The 15,665-nt window shown below is 38.4% G+C and overlaps 1 protein-coding gene across 1 annotated transcript; it reads right to left on the bottom strand.

Annotated features, from left to right (window-relative positions):
• Nucleotides 1–563: 563 nt before the first annotated feature.
• clptm1 (CLPTM1 regulator of GABA type A receptor forward trafficking) lies at nucleotides 564–15,037 on the bottom strand. Its single transcript, XM_047391192.1, has 14 exons — nucleotides 14,889–15,037; nucleotides 10,233–10,360; nucleotides 9,263–9,386; nucleotides 8,548–8,706; nucleotides 8,320–8,437; nucleotides 8,131–8,216; nucleotides 7,814–7,934; nucleotides 7,486–7,730; nucleotides 6,683–6,776; nucleotides 6,397–6,587; nucleotides 5,811–5,906; nucleotides 4,700–4,835; nucleotides 3,820–3,987; nucleotides 564–1,778 (listed from the first exon to the last, which is right to left on the bottom strand). The coding sequence occupies exons 1-14, from the start codon at nucleotides 14,937–14,939 to the stop codon at nucleotides 1,615–1,617; spliced, it is 1,881 nt and encodes a 626-aa protein (XP_047247148.1). The 5' UTR covers nucleotides 14,940–15,037; the 3' UTR covers nucleotides 564–1,614.
• Nucleotides 15,038–15,665: the final 628 nt, after the last annotated feature.

The following is a 15,665-nucleotide window of genomic DNA, read 5'->3' as shown; positions in this document are numbered from 1 at the left end:
CATAGCAGAATGATCTGGACCCTGTGTGGTGAACAGAACATGCACTTGAGGCCAAATTCAAAACCCAATTCTTATTTTAAAAAAAAAAATATCCCACCCTGGAAAAACAAGGAACAAGACGATCTGTTAATTGTGTCTCTACAAAAGACAGCGGCACTCATCAAGATTACCAGCAAACTGAACATTTTAGAGATTTCTTTGTTACACTTTCTTTGAAGTGAAACTATAAAGAATGGCTAAACCTGTGGCCAAGTAAGATCTATTAGTTTCAACTTTATGCCGATTTTAACTTCCAAACTAATGGCCCGGGATGAAAACAGCCTGTTTTTACGAAACATTTAATAGAACCTGTATTAACCGTCATGTTTAGGCTGAAGGAAACCAAATGCTGGTTACTGTTGTTCTGTAGACATACCAGAACAGAGGATTAAAAACTGGATGAAACTCCAGATGCTTTTAAAATACACAAATTATATTTCCCCCAGTATCGCTGGAAACTAAAAAAAAGGCTGTTCCATGCAACAATATTGGTCTGAAAAATCTGAAAAACAAAGCGTTGCATAGACATTTTAAATCACACTTAGTTTTTACTATAAACATGAATGTTCAAAAATTTAATATGCACCAACATGGAACCCTTTCTTTTGATTTACAGCACTAAAATAATAATTAAAAAAAACAAGACACTGTAATTCTGTTAGCGCAAATCCGATGTCTGCTGGCTGCCGCAGAGATTTGGAGAAGGTTAATGAAAATAATCAGACATCCAGCTGATGGGACACACAAAAATCAGGCTTCCAACTCATTGGTTTCTGAACAGTTTGGACATTAATTATTAACAGGAGTCTGTACAGTTTAAAGGAGATACAAAAGAATGTTTCAGTGACTGAAAAACAAGATTAAGTTATCAATTTTATCAATATTTTATATTAATACCGACAAGGCTTTTATTTTTTTCCTTACTGTTCAAGTCTAGAACATTAACTATTATTAAAACTGAGTGTAGTAGTCATTGTCTCGTGGGTAGTGCGCCCTGCAGGGTCGTCCGTCGTGTTTCCAGTCACCACGTCTCTTCCTCCAGCGTGGCTCTGGACCTTTCCAGTTTCCTCCAGCACTACACACAAGTTTCTAGGCAACCCGAAGCACGGTGCTCACATGGAATGGAAAGAAAAATTCACAAGGGATCGACAAAGAACAAAAGTTGCAACTTGGCCTCTTTCTTTGCTGTTTAAAAAGTAAAATGGAGAATAACTGCCAATTGCTCTCCTTCCAACATCTAGTCGAACACATCGTTACCCTCTGAAAAAGAAATCTTACAGAATACAGTACGTCACTTTTTGTTTTACTTCACTTGAACTGCAAAACGAGAGGGCAGGGAAGGGTGGTGGAACAGAAATAAGAATTGACCAAATGTACACTAAATACGATTCTCTGTGGATCCACAAAGAGATCAGAGGGAACAGTTAAACTGCAACTTTTATGTTTGTTTTTTTCTTTTGTTGTTGCGGCGTCCATAATGGCTAAACGGCCAATCCCCTCCCTGCACTAACTTCCACAAGTCCTCTTCATCCCCAGCAGTCGGAGCCACGGGTGAAGATAAGTGAGGGGACGTGTTTAATCGTTCTTTTTCTCCCCCTCTGGTTTGTCTGTGACAGCGGGAGTGGTCTCTGCTGTGTTGTTCTGGGTGTGGTCCAGTCCGCTGGTGCCATATTCATTGACTCTGTTGGGATCGACCCGATAGATCCAGCGCTGGTAAAGGTAGATGAAGAACACCACATCTGCAAGAGAGGAATCAGAAGTTGGTGTATTATTAAATGAGTAGAGCTCAAATTAGCTCGTCACTTCAGAAAACGTTATCGAAATAATAGTTAACCATTAATATCAAACCTACAACTACAAAAAACTACAACTATGTACTGCCTTGCAAAAGTATTCATTTTCCACATTTTGTTACTTTACAACCACAAGCTTCAGTGTGTTTTATTTGGATTTTATGCGACAGACCAACAAAATCTGTAGCTCAGGTAGAGGAATCAATTTACAAAGCAACTATTAGTTGTCAGTCATTTTTTACCGCTTATTCCATAGTGGGTCATGGGGGAGCTGGTGCCTATCTCCAGCAGTCTATGGGCGAGAGGCGGGGTACACCCTGGACAGGTTGCCAGTCCATCGCAGGGCAACACACAAACAACCATGAACACACTCATTCATACACCTAAGGGCAATTCAGAGTGACCAATTCACCTAACAGGCATGTTTTTGGACTGTGGGAGGAAGCCGGAGTACACGGTGAGAACCCACGCATGCACGGGGAGAACATGTAAACTCCTTGCAGAAAGACCCCCGGTCAGGAATCGAACCCAGGCCCTTCTTGCTGCAAGGCAACAGTGCTACCAACTGTGCCACCGTGCAGCCCACTATTAGTTGTACACGAATAAAAATAAAATAAAACAAATATATAAAAAGTTCAGTTTGCCACAATCCACATAGGGGACACCGCAAACATGCAGAAGAAGTTGTTGTAAACATACGAGATCATGAGACCAGATTTCAAACCTTTTGACCTAAATGCAAAACATGAGTAGCAAAAACTAAGACTTAACATCACCCTGAACACTCCATCCCCACTGTGGAACGTGGTGGTGGCAACATTGTGTTGTGGGGACGTTTTTTCTTCAGCGGGTTCAAAAAAGCTGATCAGAGTTGATGGGAAACTGGATGGAGGTAAAGACAGGGTAATCCTGGAAGAAAACCTGTTAGAGGCTGCAACAGATTGGAGACTGGGGCAGATGTTCCCCTTCAAGCAGAACTACAACCCCAAACCTACAGCCAGAACTACATTATAATGATTTAGTTTGAAGCATAAGTATTGATTTACCCACCTTTCCAACTCAAAAAAAGAAGATCATCTGTTACCTTCATTGGTTGTTTTGTGTTATATCCAAAATAAAGTAACATCCTTATAAAAATGGGATGGTTCATGATGTACTCTGAACACATTTTAGAGGGATTATTCTCATGTTAATAAGAAATGGCTATAAATAGTTGCTCAGAGTCAAAGTTATTTTTGTTAAAATACTTTATTTTGTGTTTCTCTGTTTGCTCTATGAACCTCTTGTTTTAATCTGAAAATGAAAATGTTGGGAAACACCACATGTTGTATTTACAAAAGAGCAACATTTCAAAAAAGTGAGTGTTTATGGTAATTCAAACACATCTGTTATTCAAATATGAAACAATGAGCTGAATCAAACCAGCTTTCTTCCAGACAAACTATAGGAAGCACAAAGTAAATCGTTTACATGATTAAATTGATACAATTAGTTGCCACTAGGTGGCGATAGAGGATCAATCACAGTAAACACTGAGATGGGCCGCCAAGCATTATGGTTAGTCTGAATCATCACTCCCAGAGCAAATGTGTGTAAACTTCATTTTTTATCTATAATAAAACAAAAGAATTTGAGCAAAGCTTCCAGACAAACATGAGCCCTCTGGTCTAACTGCCTCCCACCAGGCTGAGCAATGAGTACAAATATAAAATGCCCCGATTAAAAACGCAAGCCATCTTCAAGCCTCATAAAAAAAATCCTCCTTTTAAAGGTTTGTAGAAGACAAAAATAGCAGGTGTTTACAATTAATTTTTAACCTTTCCTGATCAACATTATTGTTAGTTGTTGTAGATTCTCAGTCACCCGGGACATAACAATTATGAGTGCTTAAACAGATGTCAACTGGACTTCTCTTGTTTCTTGAAGGTATTTCACCTCTCATCAAAAAGCAGAGTACAGTCAGTTCTGTTTATCGGTTAAGACTCACCATCTCTGAGGCATCCTATCCTGTACATCATGGGCATCTTGATCACAAAGGCAAACAGGTCATCAATAAAGGTATTGAGAGCTTTGTAGGTAAGCATCCTCCATGGGAGGTGAGCTACAGATTTCATTTTGTAGTTGATGAATAGCTGTGGTGTCATTGTAATAAAACCTAAAACCCAAAGCAGAGAAAGAGAGCAGCTCGTTATATAATCAACTCAACAACAGAAGGCAGTGAGGCAACTTGCCAGTCTACCTTAATGTATAATACTACACAAAGCATTCAGAGTCTGCTGAAAATCTGAAACTCTGCATCACCCTCCTCCCAGGGAAGCGGACTGGGATGCCTCCTGGGCATCTCTGCCCTTGGAGGTATTCCAGGCATGTCCCACTGGGAGGAGACCTCGGCCAGGGGTCAGAACTTGCTGGAGGGACTACATATCTCCTTTGGCCTGGGAACGCTTTGGGATACCCCAGAACTCACCTGGCCGAGGGATGTTAGGGTTTCCCTAGTGGAACCCTTACCCCTATGTCCCAATTTCAGATAAGCAGAAGAGCTATCTAAAGTGTCTGTGTATATCCAGCTAAAGCTACTAAAGTTACAATCTGTCAGCATACAAGTTTCAATGCAACTGCTTATTTTGTTGATAGATTTTACTGTTTCTAAGGTAAAGTAAGTACAGTTTTAGTTTTAGGCCTTATCTAATAAAATTACACGTCTACAGGGGAGGATTAAAAAAAAAGGTGTTAAGCCTAAGATACCCTCAATTTAGATTTTTTTTTTGTTCACAAGGCTGTGGCTGAGAATCATTGATGTCGTATATAGCAGGGAGGAAGTAGAAAAAAGATGTAATAAAGTGCATGAAAGCATCAGATAAACTTACCAAAGGTTAACAAGAAGCCATAAAGCATGCTGAGTACCCAGGAGTACCAGCCTTTGTGTTCCACGTACAATAAACTGTAGACCGCGTAGCAGCCGAACAGAGGATAGAGCAGCCATGACAAGTACCTGAAGGCCATCTGGTAACAGAACCACACAGAAGGGAGTTTAACACAACTAACTGTGTGCTCCTTACATACACTTATATAAACATACATGCTGCACAGGCTAGTATACAAACAGCATATGAATGTTTTAGTAAAACACTACAAATCTCACATCATTAAAAAGACCTGTTCATGTTATTCATAAGACTTGCCATTCTGTCAATGATTATTACAGCTAATGCAAGCCTAAAGTTCAGTTTGTAAGAAAATTATAACATTTATACCAATGTAGTTATTTTTATTACAAAATCATCAGCCTACTGAAATTTAAGGCCATGTATTGTAAAGTATATGCAGTCAATACAAGGTTGGGGGTTGTTCTGTGTGAATTACTTAATGATCTTTAATAGTAGCTTCTAAATCATCTGCATGTTTGGTTCTGTTCACCTTCCTGGATTAAAACAAGGAATGTGACAGTGGTAGCCTTGATGCATGTGTGTGTGGTGGCCCTTGAATCATTGACATTTAACCCTCAGACATACGGTTATTTCTCTTGCTTGTCCAACATTTTTGTTCCACTCAACTCTCTGTAAGTTTGCAGCGATACAAAACACTGAACAGCCAACTTCTTCAGAAATGACCCCTTTAAGCTTTGTGGCTCTGGATAGAGCTGGCAGCCATATTGCCCATGGTTGTATAGACCACAACATTACATCTCTTTATTAAAATTTCCCTGTTTTTAAAATTTAGCCTTAAATAACACTCTTGAATTATGAACAGAAATAAATACCTGAAATGTATATCACTATACATAATAAATCTTTTCACAAGATTCCCTTTCTACATTGAATTTACTACAATAAACAAACTTTTCACTGATATTATAATTCATAAAAGATGTGTGTAGTACAGCTTTTCCATCTTTTAGTCAAATATTGGTTCTCTGAATAAATTTGAAAGCCACTTCATCAAAACATGACTGGAAGGCTGTATCATGAACAAACTTACATCATCATAGATTTTGGTTGAAGACTCCACATAGGTTGACTTATCTTTGAATACCAATCTGGGAAGGATCCCTGCGATTTTGTTCTCTCTGTCCAACTAGAGGAAAGAAAGAAAACAGTAATTCACATAAATGATGACAATTTTTCTCCATATTATTCTGCATCTCTGTGTGACTTAAAAATCACAGGATTTATGAGTTTATGTATATACGACTTTTACAAGGAAACAGCAACAAAACAAATTCAATATTTTGTATTAAAAGATAATAAAGTACATAAAATACTTAAATTTGCCCATGAAAGATCTTTGTTTGGTTGGATTTATGGAGTAAAATGTTTCTTGGCGATTTTACTTTAATAGAACCCTCTTTTTTGATACAACAGTACATTCCCACCCAGTCCAGTCCAGAACTCCAGGCACTTCATGTACATTTATTACTTAAACATACAAGTTAAGTTCACTAAAAAAACAGCGTAACATTGAATGTATACTTTCAGTTTGGTTCTAATTTGGCTTCCTTCCCTAAAATAAAGAAACTTGAAACATTTTACACATTGTTCTGTGTGAAATGGTTTCTTTGACCTACCCTGACATCCATAACCTTGGTGATTTTCCACAGGTCGATAAGAAGACCGATGAAGACGCTGACTTGCACCACGAAGTTGGTTTCGTTGTCCAAGATGTACAGCAGCACAACAAGTGACTGAAACACCCCAAATATAATGGAGCGCACAGACAGCCCTTCCAGAGACTGTCTGCTGTTCCAAAACTGGATATCTAAGAAAAGACGGGGATGAGGCGAAGCTAAGCTGGGACACTTTGCTAAAACTCATTGTTTAACTAAAAATAGCAGAAAATGTCTGCCTACTCACCATTCTTAAAGGCGAGAAACTCAAAGATGCTGTGCACAATAGACACGACAATAGTGAGTCCCAGCAGGTATGGATTGGTTTCCAAAAGGGCAACCTATACAACAAAAACCAACACTTTAATGTTAGGGTGTAGAAGTTACATAGTTCTAGTTTTTCTGTAAGATAATAAACTTATGACTAAGAAAAATTCAAGAGTTCAGGTTCTGAATAACATAGTAAAATGTGATAATTATTCTTTTATACAGAAACAAAATTTAAAAAAGCATAAACATGTCAGCTAATATACAGAGGAAGCAAACCTTATAGTAACTAATGTCTTAAACATTTCTAAATACGAGCATTTAAACAATAAACTAATTAAAAAAAAATCAAAATTCAAGCTCAATATTTTGGTTTTCATTTTTAAAATTAAAGGTAAATGGACTAAACTTATATAGCGTCTTTCCAGTCATACCGAGCACTCAAAGTCCTTCACATTCCAGCCACATTCACCCAGTTGCCCATATGCACCGATAAGATCGGTGGTTAAGTTGAGGTCAAGTGGTCAGGGGCACATCGACAAGTGGCAGAATAAAGCTGGAATCGAACCCACAACTTTTGGATAGCAAGATGACCAATCTTCCCACAGGGCCACAGCCTCCTTAAATAATTCTTCTTCCTCCTATTTCCACTATTCTTATCTTTACTGAAACACTTTTTATGATTATTAAGACCTTGCTGGTTTCCTCCCAGGTGTATTGTGAAAACGGTAAATAAATGGAGCACATTATTTCTGCAACCACAACGGGGGCAAATAACAGCACCTTCACAGAGTCCTGGTCTTCATCAGACTGCTCGTAGGTGTCCTCAGGTAGGAAATTCCAAGGTGAGCGAGCGTTCTGGGCAGCGTAGAGCTGCCAGCGCCACAGGGAGAGCGGGCAGTAGTTGAGTCTCAGCGGGAGTTTGGTCAGGGTCTCGTTGATGGTGTAGTAGTCCTTCTGAAGGTTCCAGTAGTCATTGAAGTACACAATGGGGTAGTAGTCGCCACTGACTGCATCAAACTTAACATCTGGTATCAGACGCAGAATAACAGGAAGGTCACAGGTGAAAACAGTTACAACTGAAACATTAAAAACAGGAAGTAAAACTCACATTGGTCAAGAGGAGGTGGAACAGAACCTTTCACCCAGGCTGTGTGATCATCTACCATATTAATGGTGAGGTTAGGGTGCCAGTGTGAGATAATCTCCACTGGACCGTGGCTCTCTGCCCGCTGTGAGGAAATACAGGAGACAAATTTTAGTAACTCACAGCTACTGAAAAAAAAACATATGCAGTTTCCTTGGGTAGCCAAAGAAAGTTAAACTTGAGAATGCTCCACTATATGTAATAGTTCCTGTAAAAAAGGGTTCTGTTATCTGACAGAAATGCAGGGGTTTAGCCTGACTGTATTTTGGGTGTCAGTTCACCTTAATCATTTCAGGATCTGCTTCTGTTTCTCCTGTAAGCAGATTCTTGGTTTTCAGAAACTTTCGTCTTTTGAATTTATTGAGCACTGAGGGACAGAAAACAAAACAATAAAGATGAAATACCCTTTAAAGTGATCAGAGATTAGTTAAATGTTAGAAAAAGCTTGTTTGTGTTTTCCTGGTCCTTACTTCTTGTTGAATGCACTGTTGCCAGTCTGCGGTACTGCCCCTTGCGTTTTGGGTCAGGGTGGAATCCACTTTTAGTGAAGTAGACATGAATGTAAAGGGAGCCGTTCTGCTGCATCTTCTGCAATCAACCAAACAGGAAGACATTAAGAGATAAAGAGAAACACACATTTAACAAACTCATGCTTCCACTGCATATCACACCTTCCCCTCAACCTCAGACATCCCTACCTCTGGGATGTCCAACTCTTTATAATGCTGGTAGCAGCCATCTCCGCTCTCCCCTGTGGTCCAGTCTCCATAGACCAGGTCCCTGTGGAACCAGAACAGTTCGTCTGTGTTGTTGAAGTCAGTGAACACCTCCTCCTGGGACACGTACACGTACAGGTCCTGCAGGCATGGTGAGAAAAGAAAAGTGTTTATCACATTACAGCGTCAGGAGAGATACCGCAAGACGGACTGATGACACTCTGGTACGGTTCGATCACTTTAGGGATCACATGACTGCCGTTTATGAATGAAGATCTTAAAGTTTTTAATATTTAACAGCTTATAATATGGAAATATATGCTTTTCTAATTGTACTGCCCACTCAAGCGCTTTACACTAGAGCAACAATCACCCAGTCGCACTCACTAACACACACCCATGAAAGGAGGAGCTGGAATTGAACACACAACCTTTGGATTACAAGACGACTACGCTACACACCGAGCCAATATGTAGAGATATCAAAGATACTAAAAATTGCTAACAAAACATAATAAACCTTAAAAACGGATCAAAGGTGAAAACTAATTCTTAAACAATTTAGACAAAAATAAAATACATTGTTTACCGTATATTTGTATATCCTTCAATATATTTCTAAATGTGAAAGGATACAAGCATCACAAAATAAGGAGTAAAAATGCAAACAGCAAGACAAAGAGGAAAAGTATAATACCATGAGGGAGTCTTTGGGAAAGAGGTTCCTGCTGGGTACTCTGGGGGCCCCTGCTGGTGTGTTAGGATCGGGGGTGGACGGCCCTCTGCGGAACCAACTACTGATTGCCCAAATTATGAAGATTCTGGAGATCCGAGTGGTACCAACACAGTGAAAATGTGAGTTAGTTGATATAGACTTGAAGGTAGAAATTGTAGGTTAAAAGATGCCAAATGTCTCATTTTCAGAAAGGGGAATAAGTGCAAACAAGATGACTGCATTTGAGTGACTAATAATTGTAATTTTCAAATGTTTTTTTGTTTACCTTTAAATTGTTGGAGCCTAATAGGTACTGAATGTTATCTGGATGTAAACATGTTATGCTTATTTCATGATCCAAAAACTACTGCCTCTGATGATCCTTACATGCAATAAAAGAAAAAAACAAAAAACAAAATGCAACTAAAGCCTAAAAACAGAGAAAAGAAAAATACACCTTCAGGGCCCCTTCTTGCAGATTTAAAACACCAAAAACAGACGGACGAAGAAAACCACAGATCTGCCGCTTTTTCACTAGATTAAGCGAATTACGATGAAAGAGGGGTCACTGTTGTGTGTTCAAAGAGAGAACATTTAAGCATATTAGAAAAGACAGAAAACAACCTTTTCAGGAAAACTGAATTAGCAACCATGTCAGGACATCAAAATGCAACTTGCACAGAACAGATGATGGCTCAGACAAGAGAAACAGAAAGACCGACTGCAGAGTCTCTACAAAGATCTGGAACAGAGTGAACTAAGAGCTAACTGACCTACAGCACATCATTCTTCATCTACTTGTACCTTTCACTTGGACTGTGACTCCATTATTAACATAATATAATACATGACCTTTTATTAATTATTACATCTACAGCATAGGTTTTGGTCTGCGGTCTGCTTTCAGCTGGTGATGAGTGACTCAGTCTGAATTAAAATAAGTAAAATTCACCTAAAGAGGACGCCTTTGATGACCTGCCAGGCATTAGGTGCTTGTTGCTGTTGCTGTTGGTCCTGGGCATTTTCAGCCGTCTGCACAGTCTGACCATCTGTTGTTGCAGCGGTTCCATTGCTGCTCACCTACAAACACAAACATAAAAAAAGATGGAAATAAAAAAGGCTCATTCATGATACAGCAGTAGATAATCCCATAATATGAAGATCAGTATCAATTGCAATGATGTTGAGGATCTAGACATTGCTGTGGTAGAATTTAGACAATCAACAAAATAAGTGACAAAAGTATTCTTTAATCCAAACATTCTTATACAACTTTAAATGATAACCTAATCCCTAGTCTATCTTGTAATTTTTAACAAAGATTTTGACTCATTATTCCATAAAATAAAAATAAAAACCAATTAAATACTCTTATTTTACATGTCATTTCCATAATAGAGGAACAAAGAGAGGGACGGACAGATGGACAAACAGGTGAACATATGGATGGACGTACGGATGGAAGAAATGGGAAAGGGAACAAAGTCTGGCAATATGCAGACATGAAAAATACTTCTTGATCTGAAAAGAAAACAAATCACATTGATTTAGAACAATTGATCATTTTAATTCTAATGAAAAATGTTTAGTTAATAATTTAACTTTAAATTTTCTTCTACACAACACCTAAATGAACATCACCTCCAAAGCGCTGTCCATAATTTTCTAATAAATAAGAAATTGTATAGCCTTTGTCGTATAGGCCAAAAGCAAATGACCTCTATCTCGTATTAATCAGTAAATTTTAGTTCATGTAAATGATCACCTGAGTCAGCAAAACCGATTATTAGTGGTCACTTCACCCCAAGCTGCAGCGTGCTAAAGTAAGCCCTCACCCCTCTGGCAAGGCCATATTCTATTCAAGTGTCACAATAGAGTTGCACATGCCAAGTCATGAGACTCATTCACTATCTAAACGTCTAATCTGCCCTGTTGTTTCGAACACAAATGAGACTAGTGGCTGACGTCCTAAAACAGATAACACACGAGGCTAAAAATGTCTGTTTCGGTTCAGTATGTAGCATACAAAGACAGCAAGCGAGTAAAGATTTGTAGTGTCCACCCTGCTTTGCAACATTATAAACCTCACAGTTCAGGTCTAGGAAGTGGACAAAAATAGGGCTTTTCATCTTCGCCGCCACATCCTGCGATGTAAAGTTAAAACAAATCTAATTATCCATGACATGGAGGTCTGTTTCCTGGACAAAATGAGCGTATAGAAACCACAAAATACACTCAATAGAAACAGGTTCTCTCTCTACCTTGAGATAATAATTTACACATTCGGAACCATGTTTAATTATTAACTGGGTTGTCCAGGTAAATGCTTCACACTACTGTTACCACTGGGTCTGGGATTAAAAAAGGAAAAACTTCAAATACCAGTTCCAAAAGTAAAGAGTTCCTTTTACCAGACTTTGTTACAGCAATGCTATAAAATATAGTTTGCAAAGTTGTTTCTGTGCCACAAGGCTGATGCACCCAAGCTTTCTATAGTTACCTTCGGGTGTAATACAAGAAAAACAGACGCTTGACTGATGTGCTGAGATCATTGCTATTACAGCTTAGAGCAGACCAGGCGCCACTGCCTGACCCCCTCCCGGATTATCGTCTAAGAAATGTCTACTACTTGTATTCACATTACACAGGAACCAGAGCAAAGCATCTTTCTTTCTGGAAGACAAAATTCTGGTGGAGTATAAAAGTGATAATCATTTAAATGATTAAAATCATAAAATAAGTTCTCAAAATTCCTAAAGATGCCATATGGATTCCCAAACACACATAGGTGTCTCATTTTAAAACAACTTAAATGATAATAAACATTCCTGGCCTTTTACAATGCAAGTGTTTGCTGTTTGCTCCAGCTTCATCCTTCATCTCATTTCATCTATTGGTGAGATATGATGCTATGAATTTTAATGGGCTTCAGACTGAAGCACTTAGGAGACTAGTGGTTAAAAATGATGATTCGCAGTGACCTTCAGTAACTACACTTAATTAGCAGAGGTAACAAATATGACACTATGGGTCTTTTTCCAGCTAGAAAACCCAGGTGTTTGTCAAGCGTATATCTTGTTATTTGGTCACCTGTGAATGTGGTTCTCTAGTGTCTCTTACTGGCTCTTCTCCCATTTCCTGTGGTTGGTTCAATTTAATTGAGATCATTTTGTAACCCATTAGGTACATTTTAGTTAAGTTAACTGAAAACAGTTTTCTATATTACTATTTTATATTTTTGTGAGAATATGGCATCCTTCCAGTTCATGATTCCTTCCCCGATGCATATTTAAGGTTGTTTGTGCAAGCATTTCAAGAATTGGACAGAAGGTTCCTAACTCCTTCAGCACATTTAGACATCTCTGTATGAATAACACAACTTTTGTATACCGTTAATGTTGATATACACCATGTCAAGACCTCAGACTTTTAGTGGAATGAATTTCAGTCCATTTTTAACATCTAAGTGCATGCTTTCAATGTAAATACACAGTTCAAATGGTTAAAAAAAAAAAAGATGGTTGGCATTTTCCTAATTTTATGCTCTTAATCACACTTGTCAAGTCTTATTTAATAGAACATGGTTTTAATTTTGTAAATGTATGTTCCAATTTAGGGTAAATAGTAAAATCCTGTACAACACAAATCCTCCATGGCAAAAGGCCTGCATTTCTATAGCACAGCATCTAACATTATGTGCGTCTACTGAATGTTTTCACTGTAAACTAAAAATATGTCCATCTTTTAAGTAAATAAATGTGCCCCTATGGCTTTTTGTCCTCCTGCTTGTATGTGAAATTTAGTCCCAGAAATTCAGAGTTTGATTTTTTTAGGAAATGGAACTCCATACTTATCCACAACGCTTTACTTTTAAGATGATGTGGTCTCCCATCTTATTTATGCGAGTCCCTCACCATCCACCACCTTTATCAACACTCTGGTCAACTAGCCAGTTTCTGCTGGGCGTTCCGAGGTTCAAATTAAACCAGCGAGCTGATTAAGCCTACACTGGTTTTACCATTTGTATGTTACCATCAGTCAGTCTGCTGCTATTGTTGCGTTTCCATGCCTTACTTGGAGATTGTCCCATCTTCTCAAAATATGATTTTTATTTGCCATTGTGGATTGCAGATTCAAGAATTTGACACCCAGAATATCATTCTTCGTTGTCCTTTTATCTGTTCCTGGTAGTGACTAATTATTGAGGTTTTGATCCGTTTCAAATTAAATCAACCTAGTTTGATATATCTGAAGATGAGTAGGAATTCCTTTTAAAATCAACTAGTCGGTATAATGTTTTCAAGTCCCTCTATACAAAAAAAAAATAATCAACTGATTTTATACATAAGTACATGATCATTTAGCCCACCAAAGGTCGGGACACCACCAAAATTTCGAAACAATTTTTTTGCCTAATTTGAGAATTTATAAAGTTTATGTTGTAAAAGAATAAAAACTAAATGTTTTTAGGTTTTAGGGTAGTTGCTATTCTACAGTAATAAAAAAGACCATTTGGCTAACGAAAGGACCACTACTATTTCATCACTCAACATTTACTGTAGTATTTTTTCCTGAAAATATGTTAAAAAAAAATTGTACTTCAGCACCATCAGCAATTTGTAAATTGGGGTCAAAGTGAACTGTGGGCCATGAATTACCTTAGAATTTAAGCTTTAAAAACTACTATGAAAACTACACACATGATCTGATCTCAGTATCATTTAAAATGTATTTTAATGTTCTTTAAGATTAAATAATTCATTTTGACTTGTACCCATTAAAAATGTTGGTGTTATGACTAATTTCGGACTCCTTCCAAAAGAAATTAAGCTGTCCTGAAGTTGTTTACATTACAAGAAAATGACTGAAACTGCCCTTGAATGGAGGTTTCACAAGCCATAAATGGACTATTAAAGGTGTATCTATTGTAGGATAAATCGGTTTGGATTTAAAAAGTCTGAATAGATTTTCTGATGGAGCTTTATATTGCTGTTCAGGTGCCAAAAACTGCCGAACCGAAGCTGTGTACTTTTCCATTTTGTTAAGAGACTGCGTAGGAACCTTCTTAGGTAATTCTTGGCTAAGCTACATCTGCTTCTTCGACCTGATCAATCTTAATAAACTGCGTTTCTGTCTGGTGAACGGCCAGCTTTGAGATTGAGGAGAAAAACAGGACGCGAAAAGATTTAACTGGAGGCTGAAATGACTGGGAACACACTGGCCCAGTTACCCAAGCCATGCTGCGCTGATCGGGTTCAGGCCTGGTGATAGCTAACTGTCACGCTGTTGTTAGACACCAACACAGTCACGGTCAACTCAACATACAGTCGGGGTTATTTTAACGTCTGCCTTTGGGTGAATTTCCCACTGTCAACACCTCCTTCGCTCCGTACCTCGACTCGTTAACAGTCCCGTTTTCACTACACACCGGCGACGGGAGGTCGTTTTAAAACCAACCGGCAATGACAACGTCACTGAGGCTCGTGCAGCGACAGTTGACACGGTTAAATGTTAGGACGCCCAAGCGTTACGTTCAAACCGTCAAACCGACTCGAACTCTCCGAACCTGAAGTGTTAAAACCCGTCGAAAGGCTGTCATTCATTTTACCTCTCCGTTGCTCACGGTAGGTTTAGCTGATTCGCTCTCCTGCGTCGCCATCTTTCCTCGTCTCTATCGCGCAAACACTACACTTGCTGGCTGGGAAATTGCACCTACTCTCGCGAGACGTCCGTTGTAGCGTCATCAGAGTGATGCACGGTCTTGTGGGAGTTGATATCATCCGTTTGGCCATGCGAGAACGTCTACCGGATGGCAAAATGTAGTTTTTAACAGAGAACTAAAATTATTTCCTTATGTTGCCACATATGATCCTTGCATGTTTTGGAAACTTCACGTCCTCATCAGAAATGATCAAAAAGAAAAATATTAAAATAAAAAACAAGTAGTTATTTGATCTTCAAAGTGCAAAATATTTAATTAAAACAAAACAATTATTATTTTTGCGTTTGAAAAATGAATTCGTAGAAATCATTATCTTTTCATGTTTAAAATAACATGGAATCAGAAAAATAGGCCCCTGAAACCTAAAAACTAATTTCGCCACTCTTGTGTGGAAGACAAAATCTGCAATTTAGTGTTTGCAACTGCCAATGAGTGTTGTACAATGGTTTGGAACAAAATTGTGCCCAATTATTATTAGAGAATTGTTTTAATTCTCCCACATTGAAGGGTTTTTGAGTTTGAATGGCAAGATTAAGGTCATGTCACAGCATAAGATTTAAACCCAGGCTTTGAGCCATTCCTAAACCATTTTGTTTTTCCAAAACATTAAGAAGTGGACTTCCTGGTGTGCTTTGAATCACTGTACTGCTGCATATTACAACT

This window comes from Girardinichthys multiradiatus, chromosome 18 (assembly GCF_021462225.1).
Source record: "Girardinichthys multiradiatus isolate DD_20200921_A chromosome 18, DD_fGirMul_XY1, whole genome shotgun sequence".
NCBI lineage: Eukaryota > Metazoa > Chordata > Actinopteri > Cyprinodontiformes > Goodeidae > Girardinichthys > Girardinichthys multiradiatus.
The sequence above is the reverse complement of the archived record's forward strand: the minus strand, read 5'-3'. Positions and strand labels throughout refer to the sequence as shown.